The sequence below is a fragment of the Pituophis catenifer genome, unplaced genomic scaffold, assembly GCF_029215685.1.
Source record: "Pituophis catenifer annectens isolate HBS135680 unplaced genomic scaffold, rPitCat1.0.hap2 SCAF_3, whole genome shotgun sequence".
Taxonomy (NCBI): Eukaryota; Metazoa; Chordata; class Lepidosauria; order Squamata; family Colubridae; genus Pituophis; species Pituophis catenifer.
Window position 1 is genome coordinate 195876991 of NW_027256883.1, and position 21606 is coordinate 195898596.

A 21606-nucleotide genomic window follows, 5' to 3' on the forward strand; every position below is an offset into this window, starting at 1 on the left:
GATTCTAATTATGGAGTCCTGTCAAAGAATTAACTCTTTGGGGTTAACATCTTCTCTTTTTCTTTCTTATAGGTGTAGGATCTAAAATGCATCTACTAAGGAAAGATGGATATTAGGGAACAGGGTCCTGAAAAAATGTTTTCATTACCAATTGAAAGAGGATGGTATGGTCAACTCCTGATGACGTTATGGACATCTCTTTGTACTTTTCTTGATAATAATATTGAAGTTTGCTATTTATTTTGAGACACTCTTTTGACTTGCCAAAGAAAGGCCAGAAATGTGAATAGTTAACCTAGGGAATAATGGATTCCAATGGAACCATGGAAAATGGAGAACATTGGACTGAACCCCAGAGTATCCAGCTATATGTGCAGAGCCCAATTGTGCTTCATTGCTCATGTATAATTTGTACCTGGGGAATTTATGTTTGGAGAAGGACTTCTTGGAGACTTGGAGAAAGATTTCTACCATAATTCTTTCCCTTATATGATAGATGGGCTTTTTCCCTCTGATCCTTTCCTTCTGAAGGAGTATTTATCTCTCTCTCTTTAATACATACATACATACATACATACATACATACATACATACATACAGGTAAAGGTTCCCCTGACACATATGTGCTAGTCATTCCCAACTCTAGGGGGCGGTGCTCATCTTCGTTTCAAAGCCAAAGACCCAGCGCTATCTGAAGACGTCTCCGTGGTCATGTGGCTAGCATGACTAAACACCAAAGGCGCATGGAATGCTGTTACCTTCCTACCAAAGGTGGTTCCTATTTTTCTACTTGCATTTTTTAGGTGCTTTCGAACTGCTAGGTTGGCAGAAGTTGGAACAAGTAGCGGGAGCTCACCCCATTATGCGGCACTAGGGATTCAAACCACTGAACTGCCAACCTTTCAATCTACAAGTTCAGTGTCTTAGCCACTGAGCCATCACGTCAATGCATACATACATACATACATACAAGTTCATTACAGCAGCCATAAAATGAACTGACATGCAACTGAGAAGTTTGTATTCCACCACACAGCCAACCCCAGTCAAGCCCTTTCTCTGGCTATGTTGAAAGATACCTTCAGTGTCCTTGAGGAAGAGCACAAAATCTGTTTTTAAAATGAGCTTTCGCTTCTTCTCCTGCCAGCCTGAAAAGCAGGTCAGAAGAGAGAGAGAGATGCATGGGAAGCTGTTATTAACCCTGGATCTTAGAGTGTTCCACAACAGGACTAAACCCATGCTTAAAAAATAGTTCTAAAAATAAATGACAAGTAAGTGGACAGCTACTGGTTACCAGAGGAATTTGGGAGGAAGCGCCCCAGCACCCAACATCCAGCAACTGTCCTTCTTCTTATGAATTATGTTTAGACATAGTATCTGGGAGGCGAGGGGGCATTTCCTGATAAAGAAGGAAAAGAATCTTGGCACTGAGGGGAACATAAAATAGGATGGCAGACTTTTGAGCTGCCTCACCATCTGGGGATAAAAGCCCATGAACCCAGCCATGAAGAAAAGCAGTGAACTTCCGGTCTACACATTAGATTACTTGACAAGAGTTTGTATCCTCCTAGCTTGATCCCTGACTCTTCGTTTTGCTTAACCAGCATTCCTGATGGGAATTCTTAATTGGGCTCCTTTGAACCTTGAAGCAGCTGTCCATACACATGTTGGGCAACTCTCCATTTGCTTTTGTAAAGGGTCTGCTTGACTCACGCATGACTAAGTGAGTTGCGTTGGGACTGATATCAATTGAGCGAGCCTCACCTCAGATCTCATTCACAAATCCTGTTCTTTTCTACACAGTAGAGACTGTTGCTATAACAGTCGGTCTCTAGGCAACTGAGAAGCCCCTTTGTTTCCTACCCACTCCTTGTTCTCCCTCTTTTTCCTTTTTCCTTCCAAAAGGAGCAAAATGCATGGCAAGGCATTTCTGGCCACTGACTCTTCCCAGCTGTACCCTTTTAAAGGCTGAGCTGACTCATGTTTTCTCCCATAACAATGACTTTCTTCTTCATAAACAATACTAATCCTCCCACATCCTTCAACAAACTGAAGTTGGAGGTTTCTGGGCAACTACAAGAAATATTCATTAATTATCTATGCGTACACACAAATCTTTAGGATGAAGTGGGGTGTAGAAATGACAAAAACTACAGTTCACAGGGAAAAGTGTGAAATAAACATGGGCCTTATGCAGACAACATCCTGAGGGTTTTTTTTAATGATGTGGATTCATTTTCCTTAGTAATCTCCAAAACTTGTTGAGACTGTGATACCAAGAGTTTCCAAAAATTGGAAGACGTCTGGTGTCGATGGACCTGGAATGAAAAAGAAGACATGTTCATAATAGCATTTAACCAAGGGATTGTTTTAATACAGGTAGTCCTTGATTTATAACAGTTCATTTATTGAATGTTTGAAGTTACAATGGCACTTTCCTATGGGTGGGGAAAACCTGGAAGCTCTCAGATTCGGGTTTTCCCAGATGTGTCAATATAACATCTCTAATAAAATGGAACTTTGAGGAATTTCTAGCCTCTTAGTATTCTTTCTTTGGGGGTGTTACTTGGAACCAGTGGTGAAATCCATTTTTTTTTTACTATCGGTTCTGTGGGTGTGGCTTGGTGGGTATGGCAGGGGAAGGATACTGCAAAATCCCCATTCCCTCCCCACTCCTGGGGGAAGGGTATTGCAAAATCTCCATTCCCACCCTACTCTGGGACCAGCCAGAGGTAATATTTGCTGGTTCTCTGAACCACTCAAAATTTCTGCTACCGGTTCTCCAGAACCTGTCAGAACCTGCTGGATTTCACCCCTGCTTGGAACCCTGACATATGGTTGTCCCAAAGGTGCTTTTTTCAAGAGGCAACCAGACTTTCTTGTTTTTCTTCGAGACGTTTCGCTTCTCATCCAAGAATCTCATCTCATTTAGAGCTGAAGATGCTTCATGGATGAGAAGTGAAACTTCTTCAAAGAAAAACAAAGGAAGTCCAGTTGCCACTTGAAAAAAGCACTTTTGGGTTCCCCAGGCCATCTGTGAGACAACCATAAAAAGTCAAAATTAAATGTCCTGATATACAGCAGTACGACTTCCTCTATTATTCCCATAATGTCCAAGGTCAGCCACAAGATGTGTAACATCTATGACACTTTGGCCACCCATTACTCTGAAGGGTAAAATTAGGGAATTTTAATAGATATGATTGGAGGTGTGTTTGGGGGAGTGCTCCATTTTTTAAAAGACCCATCTCTAAACAGCTGCATGTTGTTACCGCTTATAAAATTCCTCCTAACATCCATTTTTGCCAGAAAGTATTTGAAACAAGCTACAGGGATTGCTAAACTCAGCCTCCAAATCAGGGGTGAAATCCAGCAGGTTCTGATAGGTTCTGGAGAACCGGTAGCGGAAATTTTGAGTAGTTCAGCGAACCGGCAAACAGCACCTCTGGCTGGTCCCAGAGTGGGGTGGGAATAGAAATTTTGCAATATCCTTTCCCCAGGAGTGGGGAGGGAATGGGGATTTTGCAGTATCCTTCCCCTGGATTGGGGTGGGAATGGAGATTTTGCAGTATCCTTCTCCTGCCACACCCACCAAGCCACACCCACAGAACTGCTAGTAAAAAAAATTGGATTTTACCTCTGCTCCAAATAGATTACTACCTCAACTGCCAGAATTCCCAGTCCCTAACATCAATGTTATGAATTCTGGGAACTGTAGTTCCAATATATCTGGATATCAATAGAATGGAAAAAACTAACATTCTCTGAGGAAAATTGTATTGTGAGCTTTGAAACATTGATATATTCCTTCTTTTTTCCTCTACCTTCATTTTTCCCCCTTTGCTTCTGTTGTTGAGTTTGTTAAGCAGTTTGGGGTCATTCGCCTATTTGCTTGCTATGCATGTTGATGATGTCTTATAAATAAATTATCACTTTTTAAAAAATCACTGGCTTCATATGCAACCCATCTTTGCTTATTAGCTATGTATCCAGCTTGTTCCCAAAAGAATATGTTACTAATTTGGATATTTGTTGAGCAAATGGAAGAAGGACTAAATTTGTAGCTCATTATTCCCTCCTCCTCTCACTCTGCTTTAAAATTTGCCAGATCTTGAGGTTTCTTCCTTTTCTTTCCTTGTTAAGGATGTGCACCAGTTGATATGAAATATGACCATCTGTGTCATCATGGAAGTGGGAAAACTTTACTTGGTGTGTGGCATGTTAACATGAATTTATTTGGGGTTGTCAGATCAGAGCCCCAAATATCAGCGGCTTTGCAGAAGAAGGCAAGATTGTGCAAAATTTCCTTTTCAGATGACTCTTTCTCAAATGAGGGAAGCTGTTAATTCCAAATTCTTCTTCCTTTATGCAAGAAAAATTTATACATTTATTGTAGTATAAGATTTTGGGAATCACAGCTAAGATTACCAAATGCATGCCGTATGAACTTGAGAGGAACGTTGCATATTGTATACAGACACAGTTGTGGGGAGTACGGAGAAGCAGAAAGAGAAACAGCACAGATAATCCTTGATTTACGATGACAATTGAGCCCAAAATTTCTATTGTTATTAAGTGAGTCTTGCCCCATTTTAACAGATTAACAGAGTTGGAAGGGACCTTGTAAGTCATCTAGTCCAACCCACGCCCAAGCAGGAGACCGTACACCATTTCTGACAAATGGCAGTCCAGTCTCTTCTTCAAAGTCTCAAGTGATGAAGCTCCCACAACTTCTGATAACAAGTTGTTCCATTGGATTCCATTTTAGTAATAGCAATAGCACTTAGACTTATGTACCGCTTTACAGTATTTTACAACCCTCTCTAAGCAACCCAGCACTTTTGACATGCACAAGGAAAGGAGCCTTCTCCCAACCCACTGGTAGCATTACTGGGCAATGCAAAAGGCTTGGCACGATGAAAAATGCCTGCAGATGCCACTGCCTGATTGATGGAAGGAGAGCACATTTTGCTACCTGTGTGTCTTGAGTATCATATTTGCTACTGCAGGGAGAATGGTCTTATAAGCACAATGCTTAAGGTAGGTACAGTTCTCATTCTGTCAGATGGAATTCCTGTAACTGTAGGGATGCTTCCATTCAAGTATCTGGCTACAATGCAGAAATGGTTTTGCCATTTCCTGCTTCCAAGGGGTTTCCGATTTCCCCATCTAGCCTTCAGCTCTCAATGCCCCAGAAGCCGTGGTGAAATCTAAAATTTGTTACTACCGGTTCCGTGGGCATGGCTTGGGTGGGGGGGGGGGTGTAATGTGACTGGGTGGGTGTGGCCAACTTTTTTTTTTTTTTTTACTTTTAAAAGCATTTTTCTGTATTTTCTGTCGAAGAGGTTGCAGAAAAAAATGCTTTTAGAAGCCTCTGACGATCAGGCAACTCAGCTGGGATCGCCAGAGGCTTTTAAAGGCATTTTTTTCCCTCTCTTTGGCGGAAGAAGTTGTAGAAAAAAATGCTTTTAAAAGCCTCTGATGATCCCAGCTGAGCCGCACGATCATCAGAGGCTTTTTTTTTTTACTTTTAAAAGCATTTTTTTGGCTGAAGAGGTTATAGAAAAAATGCTTTTAAAAGTAAAAAAAACAGCCTCTGATGATCGTGCGGCTCAGCTGGGCATGGGGGAGGGGGGAAGCGCAGGGATTTTTGATTTTTGATACCGGTTCTCCAAACCACCCGCCGCCATCGCTACCGGATTGGGTGATCAGATCCGAACCGGGAGCATTTCATCCCTGCCCAGAAGCCTCCATCCTTCCAGTCGAAGCCAGGACCAAGCCCTGCTTAGCAAGTCAGCTGAATGCTTACAGAGTGTATGCAGGATGATAGTAAGCTGCAGTGTCTATTTGTTTTCTTTCCCTACTCTATCTATCCCCCACCTTCCCAAGAGTTGCATACGGAATGCATCTTTCTTGGAATTATGCTCCGATATATAATACAAGAAAGCATGTGAAACATTGCATTTCCATAAGATTGTTTTGCCATACGTTGTTTTATGTCCAAATAGGGCAAAAAAAAAAAAAAATCCTTTGGCAACACTTATTCTTCCCTTTGCCTATCCAGCAATGGGTGAGAGTTATCCTTAACAGTCCTGCTGTTAATATAAGGTTTGCTTCGTTATTCTATGACCAAGGCATATAAAATGTATTAGGCTTTGTCACCCATTATTTTCTTTAATGGGCTAAAAGTGACTGGGAACAGAGGCAGGAGAAGGTGATGATCTGAAACAAGGAAAGCAAATACCAAAATGACAGTATTGCACACTGTGGGCAGATGGGCAGATAGTATGTTAATATCAAACTGCAAAAGACTCCAATAGAAGAGAATATATGTATCCGAGGATTGTACTCTGGAGTCCTTGGTGTTGAGTTTGGCTGTTTGTTTGCAGACATTTCATTTCCAACCAGCTAACATAACTAAGAGTGAGTATGAGGCAGGGGTAAAATGCTCCCAGTTCGGACCGGATCGGGCGATCCGTTTAGCGATGGCAGCGGGTAGTTCAGGTAGTAACCAGTAGCAAAAATCCCTGCCCCCCCTCACCCATGCCCACCCAATCGCCCGGTCCCCACTTGCCCACTTGGCAGCTTGCTGCTTCTTTCGGGCTCACTCGCTTTTCCTGCCTTGCTTTGGCTGCTGCAATCCATTGCATCCACTAGCAACTTAATCTGCCTGCCTGCAATCAATGCAATCGGTGAGCAGCTCAATCTGCCTGCCTGCCTTGTGCCTTCAATTTGTTAAGTAACTGGTTTTTTTGGGGGGGGTTTAAAAAATAGTTAATTGGGTTTTTTTTAAGGAGTTTTGTTTTTTTTAGACAGCAAGTTAAAGTTAAGGAAGTTTTAAATTTAGCTGCTTTTATCTAAAAATATAAATAAAATAAAATAATAAAATAAAATATTTGTGCAGCTTTCTGAGATTTGGTGTGTTTCTGTAGTGCTTCACTCTAACTACACAAACACACAAAATCTCACAAAGCTGTATGTGGCATTTTGTGTGGAAAAAGTGTGAAAATTGATTTTTGAGCTTTTTGTGGCTATGTGAGGTTCCTGCTTATTGCAGGGCCATTTTGGGTCAAGTGCAGCTGCTTTTACACTGTGTGCATGTCAGTTGTGTTGTGTTGTGTTGTGTTGTGTTGTGTTGTGTTGTGTGTGTGTAAAGTGTAAACGTTGGTTTTTGGTACCTCTTATTGTTTTGTGTACTTTATTATTTTTATTTATTATTATTATTGGCCATGCCCACCAGTCACCTGACAAAGCCACACCCACCAATTAAGCCACGCCCACAGAACCGGTAGGGAAAATTTTTAGATTTCACCCCTGGTGTGAGGTATGGACAAACTCAGCTTCTCCCACAGAAAATGTTTTGGAGTTAATAACACTCTATGCATCCACGGAGATTCTCAATCCAGGTCATGGTTGTTCCAAAGGAACTGGACTTTCTGGTTTTTCTTTCAAGATGTTTCCAGAGCTGAAGAAGCTTCTTGGATGAGAAGTGAAACGTCTTCAAAGAAAAACCAAAAAGTCCCATTCCCTGTTGAAAAAGCACCTTTGGGACATTCTATGCACTTGATAAAATTGACTTTTGTCCATTTAAAAGAAAAGAAAAAAAGGCATAAAACTGTCTTTTTATTTATTAGAAATATATCCCAACTTTTGTCCAAATCAGGATAGTGGGAAAAGAAATCTTCATTCCCTAAAACAATTCCATGAAGTTGGTTGGGCTAAAAGAGAATGACCAGCTCAGATCTCTTACTGTTTTGTGAGTTGGGCAGCAATATAAATTTATTACTTATTTTATGAATAATTTTTATTAAAATAGATTTAGAAAGCTACATAAACATAGAAGAATTTGAAAATATATTTTGTATATATGTATAAACACTGCACATCCGATATTAATGGAAATGTTATTTTATATACGTGTATAAACTCAATAAAATATTTTTTTTAAAAAAGAAGAATTTGAAAAAGATGACAAAAGGATAAAAGAAAATGTTAATAACAAAAAGCAAGAAAAAGAACATTATCTTACGGAGTAAATTCCCATCTTTGTGGCAAACATAGTAGTTACCACCTTCACCCTCCCATCAGTCTCTTCTTCCTAACAAATCTTTTTAATCAGTTATTTAGTTTTTTCCCATTTTCAATAACAAGCCTACAAAGGGTTTGCAGTCAGTTTCCAGATAATAACTGAGTGGGTAAATGGTCCCCCCAGTTCAACCCTACTTGATGAAGTAGGGTTGCACAACAGTTTGCTTTAAGGGGGAGATTTAGTAGCTCGGCTATCAAGGGAGTTGTTGAGCACATCTAGTCCAGATCACACCCCATTAAGTTCTTGCTTCATGGTTAAGTGAATGGTTTAATTGGATCAGGCTGACTGTCATACACGGAATGATTAGCGCTCCAAAAAAAATCAGTTGAGTATTCCTACCGACATTGTTCATCGGATCATAATAATCTTTCTTTTAACTGCAACGAAGTACAAAGTACAAGAACAACGGAAGTAGCTGTTTGTCCTTCAATTTATTGCTGAACTTTAATAATACAAGCTGTATAAAAATATTTTACAAAAAGCAAAATCACAATTAAATTTGAGATTAAAACATAACAAGGGGGCAATAGAACAGATACAACCCACCATTCCTGTGGGTTTTTTTTTTTTGGCTTTTAGTTAAAAATAGGTGAGCGAGCAGTTTAGTCATGTGTTAAAATTTGAGCAATAAAGCTGCTTTCCATTTAGGTCTATGACTCTGTGACTGAATCAAGTAGGCATGACTAGCTGCAACCTAGGCTAAATATGTACCTTGCCGCACTTGGAAATATATGTTCGTTTTGGCTTCCTTGCCATCCAAAGAAAACTTATTTCCCCATGTTGAATTGCTTCTTAGGGTGGTTTATTTTAAAAGTTAGTTTGGAATTCCTGCTTGTAAAAACGTGTTGATGACTAGGAAGCAGAACAAAGAATTATTTTAAGCCAAATGTATCATTCGGAGGTATAATTCTTTTAATTTGGATGTATAGTTCATTAATTTTGCTTATGGGGTTGGAAAATCAGAAATCTTTGGTGTCATTTGAGAAGAGCTCCATCTGATCAGATAAAGCCCAGCCTCCTGTTCACACAGTGGTCAGCCAGATATTTCTGGGAAGCCCACAAGAAGGACAGGATTGCAAATCTTCTCATACTAGACAAGCAGCAGCTGGAATTCAATGGCATAATCTTAATGGGTCACAGTTGCCAAGGGACCAATGCTATTCATTCTCTCTCTTTCTCTCTCTCTCTCACACACACAAAATCTCAGACGTGACTACTGAGACAATATTCTTAATTTTGTTTTAGGGGTGTTACCTGATGCTAATCCTCATTTTTCAATAGCAATTCCAAGTGGCGCTTGGTAATTCACTGAGACCTTTCAAAGCAGCTGAATTAATTGAGAGACAATGAGATTTTTTGGAGGGTGGGTGGGGGGAGATGGGGAGAAACTCAATAACAGTAGACTGGGTTTTGAAATATTTTACATTCCACGTTCTTTGTCACCATTTGAGGGCAACTGATATCAGGAACGAACAGGAATGAGGATACATACAATACAAGCTGAATAATTATATGCATAACATAACTTGCATTTCATTTTCTCCAACACAAAAATTACTGGTCTATTGGTACGATATATAATGACCACATTCCTGAGACACCAGTTATCTGATTTAAAAAAAAATTAACGATGGATTGCAATTTATTGTGCTTATAATTTACAGCAGTGTTTTTCAACCTTGGCAGCGTGAGAATATGTGGACTTCAACTCCCAGAATTCTGGGAGCTGAAACGTACATATTCATGTTGCCAAGGTTGAGAAACACTGATTTACAATATACTAATTATGACAGTCATTTTCCTCATGAAGAGTTTTAGGATACATCTATGTACCCTTTATAATTGCATCTTCCTTTCTGATCTTTTTTTGTCAACTTATATTCAGGTATCCATCTTTGAAACTGTGAGGACTAACTTTTTAAAAAAAAATAAAGAAAAGAAAAAGTGGGATTGTCAAAATTCTCAGTCTCTCACAGGCCCTGTGCAAGAGGACTGCAGGGTTCCCTTGGCATAATACAATTTTGGCCTAAATGAAACTATACAATTGCTCTCAGCATCTTCCTTCAACACTATGCACAATGCCCTGGAAATCCAGAAAGATGCAGATACCAACTTGTTAAATTTGTTATATACAGGCATTCAGAAATAAACAAAAATTTTACAAGCAGGATTACTGATTGGCCAGTGAAGCAGACAATAGATGTTTGCAGCTGAAATTAGGGAAAAAATGCAGTTTCTTTGCTTGTGTACTTATGTTCTTTAATCATCCAATGAAGCAAGATAAAGGATGATTCATGGATCACATCAAATAGGCACTAAAGCATCTATGAAGGTCATGTATGTTATGAGTCTATAGGACTGTTTTTTGGGGGTGTCCAAAAATCACAGCATTAGAGGAAGCGGTGTTAAGTCTTTTGTCCAACCCTTGCTTGATTCTCTGCGAGAGCATGAGGGGAAGCAGCTGGTTAAGGAAAGAATTTATTTAAGAAACCCTGAGGGAGCTTCCTTACATACTGCTCTCCATAAGCACAAGAATAAACTCAGTGAGTTCAACAGTACTTGCCTCCATAGAATAAGCCTTTCTGAAGGCTTCAGCTGAAGAAAAGACACACTATTTAGAAACACCACCATGGAGGTGTCTCATTTTTTGTAGCAACCAGGAAATATCATAGATAATTTCTCCTTTAAAAAAAAATCTTATAGTACAATATATATATAACACCCATATCCCCCCCTAAAAATACAACAGGCAGTGGGTTGAAACCAACAGTCAAGAAGCAGCTTTTCTATATAATCAAATGCTCTCTTTGCAAATGTTTATAACGTGATGCATTCCAAGTAAGATGTATAGATAGGCAGAGTCCAATCAAGCCAAAGACATATGCATCTTCTCAAATCTTGCAACCGCTAATGTGTGAGGAAAAACAGAGATTCTCAAAGGGTGGATTATGAACCTCTGGGGGGGGGGGGAGAGCGGGCATGGGGTGGGTGGGTTTACAGCATTTTTAGTTGATCAGACTGCCCAGACAAAGCAGGCAGGAGGGCTGTCAATGCTCATTTATGATTTGCTTGAGGAAAAAAGCCCAGGAAAGCTAAACCTGTGGGTCTAGCCAACCGTCAGCATCATTTGCCAATCAAAGCAGCACTGTGATTGATGCCAGCTGACAAATTCTTGCCAAGTGGTGACTTCCCATATGGCATGTAATAGAATATTTGTAATTTGGGTGTGACTATAGAAGTAAATTTCAATATTTTTACCCATTATGTTCAATTTCTAGCCTTTCAAAATGGACATTTTTGCTGGGCAGGAAGAGAAGCGTTTAAAATGATCACTATAACCACAGTGCTCACCCAATTAAGATTTAAGTCAAACATTTATGATGATAATGGCATATCTTTTAGTAAGTGGGGTATTTATTTCTTGCCCAACTCTAACTCTAAGAATGGATTTGTTTTATTCATTTAGTTATTCAGATTCATGGATTATTTTAGGGAGGTGTAGAATCAGAACATTTGAGAATGACTGAATTAAAACACATGTTTCAGAAATTTTCTCTCTAAATTCAATGGAATTATGCTTTCTATAATAGATATTACTATTACACAAGAAGACCGGATGTTGAACAGAATAAAGGGAATAACAAATTATTATAGTAAACTACTGTCTAGCAAAAGATACATGGAAAAGTGCTTCAGTTTGTCTGGATTGAACCCACAGCCAGTATTAACCAAATGTATTTTGTATTAACCAAATAAGTATTTTGGTATTCTTTCCATCTCAGTATCGCTATTATTCAAATAAGCCTACATTTCTCCTCCAAACACACAGATCAAAAACCCAGAGGAAAGGAAAAGGAAAAAAGAATTCCTCACAATGAAAAAAAAAAATCCATTCAACTCACAAAACATTCTCACGTGCAGTTTTTCTTTGGTATTCTTTAATGCCAAATGCATTCCAAAGTAATGAAAAGCTCTTACTAACCTCTCCAACATCGACTGTTTACATATTAAGATGGATGACTTCATCTATTTAGTGCAAAAGTTTACAGATACTCATCCTGTAATATGTAGGCCTAAGCTGCGATTAAGAAATAATAATGTTGAAAAAAAATGCCACTGAGTTACAATAAACTGCTTTGACTTTAGCATAATAAAACACTAATGGAAAATGCATTACAGTTGTTCATTTGATAGACAATGCTTTGTGAGGCCTTTTGGTACAATGACAGGAAGGCACTTGTCATGAAGCTTTCAGATAACTGAGGGGAAAAAGAATAATTTCCTCATATGCAGCTATGGCTGTCTTCCAGATAAACTGAGAACAAATTACTCACACAAGGCAGTTAACTGTCCAAGGCAAACCTTACATTTCTTTAGACCAAAGTAATAATTAAAAAAAAAAAGTTTACATGAAGTTTACATATGTTAACTGTAGAACTATTGCAAAACCAAAATAAATAATTTCATTCATTGAATGTTTCAGAATTACCTGTACTATCTTAAATTTATCCAGTTATTCTTTAAGACAAACATCTGTAGAGGAATGTATTTGCTTGAGAAATATATATTTGGTTAAGGCTTTAGTATGAGCAAATGGTTGCTTGCTAAATATTCTAAATCAGACACAGTAGGACAGCTTGCCAACATGTAACCATTATATATATTTATATATATATATATTTAAAAAACATGTAGTCTATACTACACATAAATGAATGTATAATGCAGCAAAGGAAGATGCTTAAGATAAGAATACAATGCTGCATCCAAATGCTCTGTTTTTTTTTTTTAGATATTGCCAAGAAGCAGACAAAGAAGCAATATGGCCATCCTGTTGTCATTCCTTATGGTTTCAATCCAGGGGTGAAATCCAGCAGGTTCTGATAGGTTCCGGAGAACCAGTAGCGTTAATTTTGAGCAGTTCGGAGAACTGGCAAATACCACCTCTGGCTGGCCCCAGAGTGGGGAGGGTATGGGGATTTTGCAGTATCCTTCCCCTGGAGTGGGGAGGGAATGGGGATTTTGAAGTATCCTTCCCCTGCCACGCCCACCAAGCCACAGCCACCAAGCCACTCCATACCCACCAAGCCACGCCCACAGAACCGGTAGTAAAAAAAAATTGGATTTCACCACTGTTTCAATCCATAGGAAATGAAAGAGAACTAAGAACCTTACTTTTCATGTTTGCGTATACTTTAGAAGAGCTTGTAAGAACATTTGATCAAGTAGTTGGATCAGCAAGAATTGCAGCTCTGTATCTAACAACTCTGGAGTGATATTTTTCATCCACTGCAGTAATTCACTGGCATAAATAACAGGAATATTCCTGGTTCACAAATAATATTAAGCCATTAGGTGGTTGGTTGGGTTTTTCGCTTAGCGACAGATATACAAACCCATATCTACAAAGAAACAGTAGTTATAAGTCAGAAAGGGTAAATTTCACACCAAACCTAGGTAAAAATAAATGGACGCAAGGATTTACTACTGTATATAAACCAGGGATGCCAATGTCCTTACAGAAGGCAATTGCAAATCATCTGCATATTGTTACCAAAGAAATTATAGGTTTGTGGCCATGGAGTCAAAGGAATTGAGCTCAACTCAAAGGACACATTACTTTTTAATCCAAAAATAGCATTAGATTTGTCAAGAATGTATTTCCTAGAGCTGGTGTTTTAGAGCTTAAAAGCCAAAGCAAGGTTGCATCACATCCTTAAAACTCTCTATAGATTAGGCAGATCAAGATAAACAAGTTGTATAAAACGGTGGTATACTCGTGAAAGAAAAATAACCCAGCAAAGAAATCCAAATGGGAAATTTCTTTGGTATTTTATACTTGGCACAAAAAAGGACTCCAAGTTGTGGTGTGCTTTCTAGATATCTAGACAAACAATTGAGGATTAGTGGTGAAAATGATTATGAAGTGTATTCAAGGACTGACATTAAAGGATAATTTGAAGTGAAACTGAAAACTGATTCATATAATAAAAGTTTATGCTTAACTTTGAAGAATTAGATTAGTTGCAACTAGAAAATTATTTTTGTACTTATCTCTACTACTATCCAATTCAGCTGCTTTTCATCATTTCCTTTATTTCACTTCTCTGAATCAAGCTTAGGAAAATATAGACAAAAAGTTTCCATGCGTAGATACATATATTGCAAATGTACTCTTATCAGTCCTACTTTCCATGCCCAATTATAAATTTGGACATTGGGACCAATCCTCAAGAAACCAAAATCAAATTGTTAGCTGGCAATTACAATAGTTTTATTAATTTTTATCAGTTCTTTAAGAACCTTATTTGATGGAATGTGAATAAGCCTACGTATGCCTGAAAATTATGCACTTCCAATTTGTACCACGTGAGTTACATAGACTGATCTGCAGTTTAAATTTTACAAGGGATGAAGAAACTACAACATATATTGGGCAAAAGAGTAAAAAGATGTTGTGGCTTCTTCTGGCAACAAAAAATTTAGAGAAATACCGTATTTTTCGGAGTATAAGACGCACCTTAGTTTTTCGGGAGGAAAATAAGAAAAAAGCTGATTGGTGGGTCCATCCGCCTCTCGGAATACCCCCAATCAGCTGTTCCCAGAGGTGAATTTTAGCAACAGGTTCGTTGGTTGTGAGCTCTGTGCCTTGCTTTTTTTTCTGCCTCTGAAACTTCTGAAACTGTTTCAGAAAAAAACTTTTTTTTTTTTTTTTGCCTCTGAAAGCCTTCGAAACAGAGCTTCAGAAAAAAAGGCTTTTTTTCTGAAGCTCTGTTTGGAGGCTTTTTTTCTGAAGGTTCTTTCAGAGGCTTTTATTCTGAAGGACTATCTGTATTCTGTTCAATCTCCTTTCTTTGGTATTGGTATATAGATTAACCTCTTCCGATCTGTTGGTTATTGTGTCTTTCTGTAGATTTGTTAGCATAGTTTGGTTAGAACCTTTACTGAATCTTCTTTTGTTGATTGCCATATTATTTTAAATAAAAGCCTTTCAGAGGCTTTTTTTCCTGAAGCTTTGTTTCTGAGGCTTTTTTTCTGAAGCTTCTTTCAGAGGCTTTTTTCAGCCTCTGAAATCTCCCTTTGCAAGGCTGGGCAGGGCTACATTCGGAGTATAAGACGCACCCAGATTTTCACCCTCTTTTTTTTGGGGAAAAGTGCATCTTACACTCTGAAAAATACAGTAACATCTAAATGCAGAATACACAATGATAATCCTCAGTAGAAAAAAAATTACATTTTTGGAGGGAAAAACCGTATTGTAGCACAAATAAAAAGAAGCTCTGGAATTTTTTGAAAATTTGATAGCTGCTAGAATGAATAAATCAGTAAGTTCTACATTCTTTAACCAATTAAATTGCTCTTCATCACACATTTCTATGCTTAACCAATTAACTTAGTATCTCACATTCCCTATGAATATAATTATGCCATCTTGTGATTTTTACCATGAGTTGAACGACTGGATAGATCTGCAAAACTTCCACTGTAAAACCATAAAAGCAGTTTCCAAATCAAGTTGAGATGATTCATTTACTTAAAAAAACTTTTTGTTACTTGTATGGATGGGAAAGAATCTAAAATAAATCAGTTTTAAATCTGTACACTGTACAGTAAAATGCTGCATAGAACATTGTGGAATAGAATGCACACTCCAGCTAAAGTTAAATATTTTAGCTTTAACATTCATTTCAGAGTTTCAAACGCAGGTTCAGCTCTCTTCTGTAGACGTTGTTTAGTTTTTTAAAAAATGCTTAATTGTTGACTGCATTGTGTTTTGAGTTTACATACTTTCTAGTTCAATGAAAATATGGCTTTGGTGCATCTAAAAATAGAGCAAAGATATGACAAGGCTACAACTAAAAAGCTACTTTACATTCTCACTAGAAGCTGTGCCCACACCAGATGATTTTCATCCATTTTCCATTGCAGCAGCCTCCTTGTTGCACTTTGATGTTGTTGTTTTTTTAATTTTTAAAAAAACCCTGTGAATCTATGCAGAGCAATAGTCATGCTTCTATTTGAAAGAAGAATAAAAACAATGTTGCATACGTAGATCTGTTCCCTTTCATTTAAGGGAGGGAGGTTCAATGCTTGAGTATTCGAAGTTTTAAATTTTGTTTCTGGCTATGCATTGTGACCGTTCGAGAAACCTAATTCATTGTTGTTGTTTTTTGTTGAGTTGGCAATTGTAAAATTCATCCAACGTCTATAACATGCATTCATGTACACAACCATACTTTAGTTCAATAAAAGTTTCTGGACCTTTTCCCCCCAATTGTCATTTCTAGTCCATGTATGCATCCTTAGTCACTTCAGTAATCTACGTCAGGCACTTGCAAGGTTACATGAGAAGGACATGATCTTTGGACAAAAGGAAGAGTTTTTTTCTTTGATGTTTACAATGAGAGGTGCTGAGTGGCTTACATAAAATTGTCAGCTGGATGCCAGTGCATTGTTCCTGGTGTTGAACTGGTGCCTTGAGATGATCAGTTGAGGAAACAAAAGGCAGGCAGGACAAGAGAAGAATCTTAGAAGTCAGATACAGATGGGTTCTGCAAAAGTTGCCTCATAAATCTCATCTTCTATGTCTGACTTCTGGCAGGGAGTCCAGAAAACTCTTTCCTGATAATTTCATTAACTGGGAAGGAAAAGAGAGAGAGAGAGAGAGAGAGAGAGAGAGAGAGAAAGAAACACAAAAGCAGAAATGTTACTGTGCAGAAAATGCAAAAGAATCTAATATAAAGCCACCTGTGTGGTGGCTGTTGAAAAGCTGGCATTCAATAATGGGTTAAGACTATGACCAATCTGGCAATGACAAGTCCCAACTGCTGGAGTGCAGCCATGAAGCCTGCTAGATGGTCTTCAGTCCATCATTATCGTTCAGCCTCAAGTAGCTTGCAAACTGTAAAGAAGATGAAAAGAAAAGGGGACAAAAAAAATATATACTTTCCTGGATTCCTGGAAGGAATGGGAGTTTTCATTTCTGGTTTATTTAAAGTAATGTAATATAATAATGCAACACTTCACTGACTTTTATAAATACAGGATCGACATAGATGTAATGCACTTTGATTACTGAATCCTGTCCAGATTGCAGAGGGAACACTCTTGCAAGCTCATTCTCATTTTTCATGTTTTGTACCAACTATGGATCATTCAAATCATATTCTGCAGTGCCAGTCAGATTGTGACTTGGTAAACTATGGTCCTGTTAACTGCATTACTCTGTTAGGTGAGAAGAGTTCCAGGCAGTGTACAAAATACCCTCAATACATTTATATTCTCCACTGTTTAATGAACATATTGGTGATTTCTCACAGTAAAACTCTGCTTGCTAATGTATAGTCTACGTGCCTATATATTGCTCAAATTTTCTTCACTAAAACTCAATGAAGCTGTTACAGGCAGACAGTCTTGGCATAATGTTTATGAGGTTGCAAATCTTTGGAAGTGACTAAACAACCCATTTTGCTATATATTGGAGACAAAGCACCATGTTGTGCAATCACCTGTAGAATATGCTATTGTTACCATTGATGTCCATGTAAAACCTACACACATAGCACAGAAAGCAAAAGTTTGGTCAGAATATAATACTGGCTCCAGGTTAGCAAAGGAGTGAGATAAGGGAGTTTATTAACAGAATAACAGAGTTGGAGTAGACCATGGAAGTTTTCTAGTCCAACCCCCTACTCAAGCAGGAGACTGTAACATTTTAGACAAATGGCTGTCTGGTCTCTTCTTAAATGCCTCCAGTACTGGAATACCCTCAAGTCTTGAAGGCAAGCCAGTCCACAGATTAATTGTTCTTACTGTCAGGAACTTTCTCCTTAGTTCTAAGGTTGGTTCTCTAATTGATTAGTTTCCATCCATTGCTTCTTATCCTGCCTTCAGGCTTTCTATTCTATTCTATTCTATTCTATTCTATTCTATTCTATTCTATTCTATTCTATTCTATTCTATTCTATTCTATTCTATTCTATTCTATTCTATTCTTCTAGTTTTGTCTTGTCTTGTCTTGTCTTGTCTTGTCTTGTCTTGTCTTGTCTTGTCTTGTCTTGTCTTGTCTTGTCTTGTCTAGTCTAGTCTTTTGCTTCTATTCTTCCCTTGTGTATTCAACCAAATATGTATTGAGAGGGGCTGCTTTGGTATAAAATCATCAAGGGTTCAAAATTAGAGAAAGAAACATGCATTATCCTGATGGCCCTACTCTTATAACTGGAAATACAAAGGTTTGGGAAATTCTAGTAATGAAAGTCAAAGTGCACAATTAAAAAATGGTTAACACTTAAATATAAAGAAGACCAGACTAATGACATCACATACAACAACCACCCTTAAACGTGACAGATATCCTGAAGTGGGAAATAGATTTGCTTTTTAGGACTGATTGACAACAATAAAGGAATGAGAAATGCATCTGATGGAGTGGTAGGTTTGCAGTGAAAGCCTTAGAAAGGATATTTAGATGCCATGATATATTTATATCTACAAAGGTCAGAATGCAGTGATATTCTCTCCGACACTGTATGAAAGCAGAAGTTGGACTTTGAAGAAGCAGATCAAAGGAATACCGTATTGAAGCTTTTGAGCTCTGGTGTTGGAGAAAGCTCCTAGGAATACTACGGATAACTAAGAAAATAAAAAAACTGGATCATAAAATGAATCAATCCAGAGATTTCATTTAAGGCAAAATGACCAGGTTCAATTTATTATATTCTGGATGCTTGTTTCAATCCAGTTCCTCTGATGACTCCAAAATGCTGGGAAAAGTGGAAGGAAAAAGAAACAATGTCCGGCAGAAAGATGGATGGATTTAATGACAGTGGTGATGGGAGACCAGATGGGCAACAGGTCATCCTGGAGAAAATCTATTTATATGGTCACTAAGAGCTGACAGAGCTGGGCCATAATTACTGTTGTTATTGTTACTAATTTAAGTTGCAATCTGCATTTCTGAGCAAAATTTTGGTCATTATGTAACAGTTACTGTGCTGGGCAAAAAAAAAAAAAAAAATGCAGCCAGAATCCAACCAAACTGTTTCAGAATAATGAGGTCAGCTCTTAAAGGAAGAAAGGTGGTACAGGTAATCCTTGACTTACGACCACAATTGAACCTAACATTTCTGTTGCTAAGTGAGACAGTTGTTAAGTGAATTTTGCTCCATTTTACAACCTTACTTGCCACAATTATTAAGCGAATTGCTGCAGTTGTTAAATTAATCTCGCTTTGCTTGTCAGAAGGTCGCAAAAGGGAATCACATGATCCTGGAGCACTGCAACCGTCATAAATATGAGCCACTTGCCAAGCATCTGAGTTTTGATCACGTGACCATGAGGATGCTGCAACGATAGTTAACTGTGAAAAATGATCCTAAGTCACTTTGAATGGTTGCTGTAAATAAACAGCTGTAAGTCAAGGACTATCTGTATGTGAGGCTGATCTGGGCTGACAAGATTATGAATAAAGTGGAAGGCAACATGGTGAGATTATAAATACTATAAATCAGGATTGTTCAAAGGTAACAGCTGTATTTCCCCTTATTTAAACCGTGGCGCTACTTCCAGAAAATACTGTGATTGATGCCGATTGGGATAGCTCTAGAAAAGTGATTACCGTATTTTTCAGAGTATAAGACGCACTTTTTTCCCTCCTAAAAGAGGCTGAAACTTTGGGTGCCTCTTATACGCCGAATGTAGCTTTTTCGAAGCTTTTTTTCAGCCCTACCAAGGTGCTAGCGAGTGAAGTGATCTACCTCTGACTCTCAGATGTGCTTTAGAAGCTTTTTCAGTGAAGCGATCTTCCCTGCTTTGCCTGCTCCCTCCGACTCAGCTGTGAAGCTTTTTTTCAGCCTAACGAGGCGCTAGTGAGTGAAGTGCTTTGCCTGCTCCCTCTGACTCTCAGCTGTGAAGCTTTTCTTTCAGCCCTACCGAGGTGCTAGCGAGTGAAGCGATCTACCTCTGACTCTCAGCTGTGCTTTAGAAGCTTTTTCAGTGAAGTGATCTTCCCTGCTTTGCCTGCTCCCTCCGACTCTCAGCTGTGAAGCTTTTTTTCAGCCTAATGAGGCGCTAGTGAGTGAAGTGCTTTGCCTGCTCCCTCTGACTCTCAGCTGTGAAGCTTTTCTTTCAGCCCTACCGAGGTGCTAGCGAGTGAAGCGATCTATCTCTGACTCTCAGCTGTGATTTAGAATCTTTTTCAGTGAAGCGATCTTCCCTGCTTTGCCTGCTCCCTCCAACTCTCAGTTGTGAAGCTTTTTTTCAGCCCTAACGAGGTACTAGCAGTGAAGTGATCTCGGTGGTTTGCCTGCTTTTCTCATTGCTTCTCTCTCCAAAGATCAGGTGTGCTTTAGAAGCTGTTTTTTATCCCCAAGCAAGGGATAAAAAACAGCAAACTAATGTGCTGAAGCTGACCAGACTAAGGACGCTAGACAGATGAATACCTGGTAGGCAGATTTTTTTTTTTCCTATTTTCCTCCCCAAAAATTAAGCTTATATTTATACTCCAGTGCTTCTTATACTCTGAAAAATACGGCAGATACTTTAAATTAGATACTTTAAGTGATTTAGATACATTAAAACTAGGTAAGTTTTAATGGCTGTTAGTTATTATGATTATACATTAGACCTACGGTGTGGTCCTGAATACCAGTTGTTGAGAAAAAAGGTGGAAAGAGCTATTTGTAGGGAGTGCTTTGTTACTCTGATAAAGGTTCAGATGAAGCACCTTTCAAAACTGTTTCGCCAAGCAATACAGCCCCTTCGTTTCTAAGAGAAAAATGAAATTGTTGTGTTGTTGCTGTTCTCCTAATTCTCTCTACCTCCTCCCCAGCTTTCTCTGACCTTTTCCGTCATGTCCAGAACGCTCTGTACCACTTTCTATTCCAGAATAATAAATTCTAGAATACAATACATTGGCTCTGTAAGGGGCAGGGACATTTTGGCATATTTTGGGAATGTCACAGTGGAGACTGGAATGTTCTGGAATCAGACCGTGAGGTTGTGAACATTCTGGTCTCAGCAAGCATGAAAATTAACTGATAGGATCACTGGTATGTCAAGATGGGCTTACATCAGAGATGGGCAACTATGCAGTGGTGAAATCCAATTTTTTTTACTACCGGTTCTGTGGGTGTGGCTTGACTTGGTGTGGCTTGGTGGGCGTGGCTTGGGGGCATGGCAGGGGAAGGACACTGCAAAATCTCAATTCCCACCCCACTCCAGGGGAAGGATACTGCAAAATCCCCATTCCCTCCCCACTCCTGGGGAAAGGATATTGCAAAATCTCCATTCCCAACCCACTCTGGTTCTCCGAACTGCTCAAAATTTCTGCTACCGGTTCTCCAGAACCTGTCAGAACCTGCTGGATTTCACCCCTGCAAATATGACTTTACGGCCTATGGACTTCAACTCCCAGAATTCCTGAGTCAGCTGCCTCAGGAATTCTGGGAGTTGAAGTCCACTAGTCATAAAGTTGGCTGGTTTGGGAATTCTGAGAATTTAAGTCCACCAGTCATAAA

General features: G+C 38.7%; 1 protein-coding gene across 1 annotated transcript in view; it reads right to left on the minus strand.

The window, feature by feature from the left end:
- Window positions 1–2241: 2241 nt before the first annotated feature.
- NFATC2 (nuclear factor of activated T cells 2) overlaps window positions 2242–21606 on the minus strand; it is a 180650-nt gene continuing 161285 nt past the window's right edge. The window contains exon 10 of the mRNA XM_070940048.1: window positions 2242–2318. Coding sequence (XP_070796149.1) covers window positions 2242–2318 — 77 coding nt within the window. The remainder of the gene's footprint in view (window positions 2319–21606) is intronic.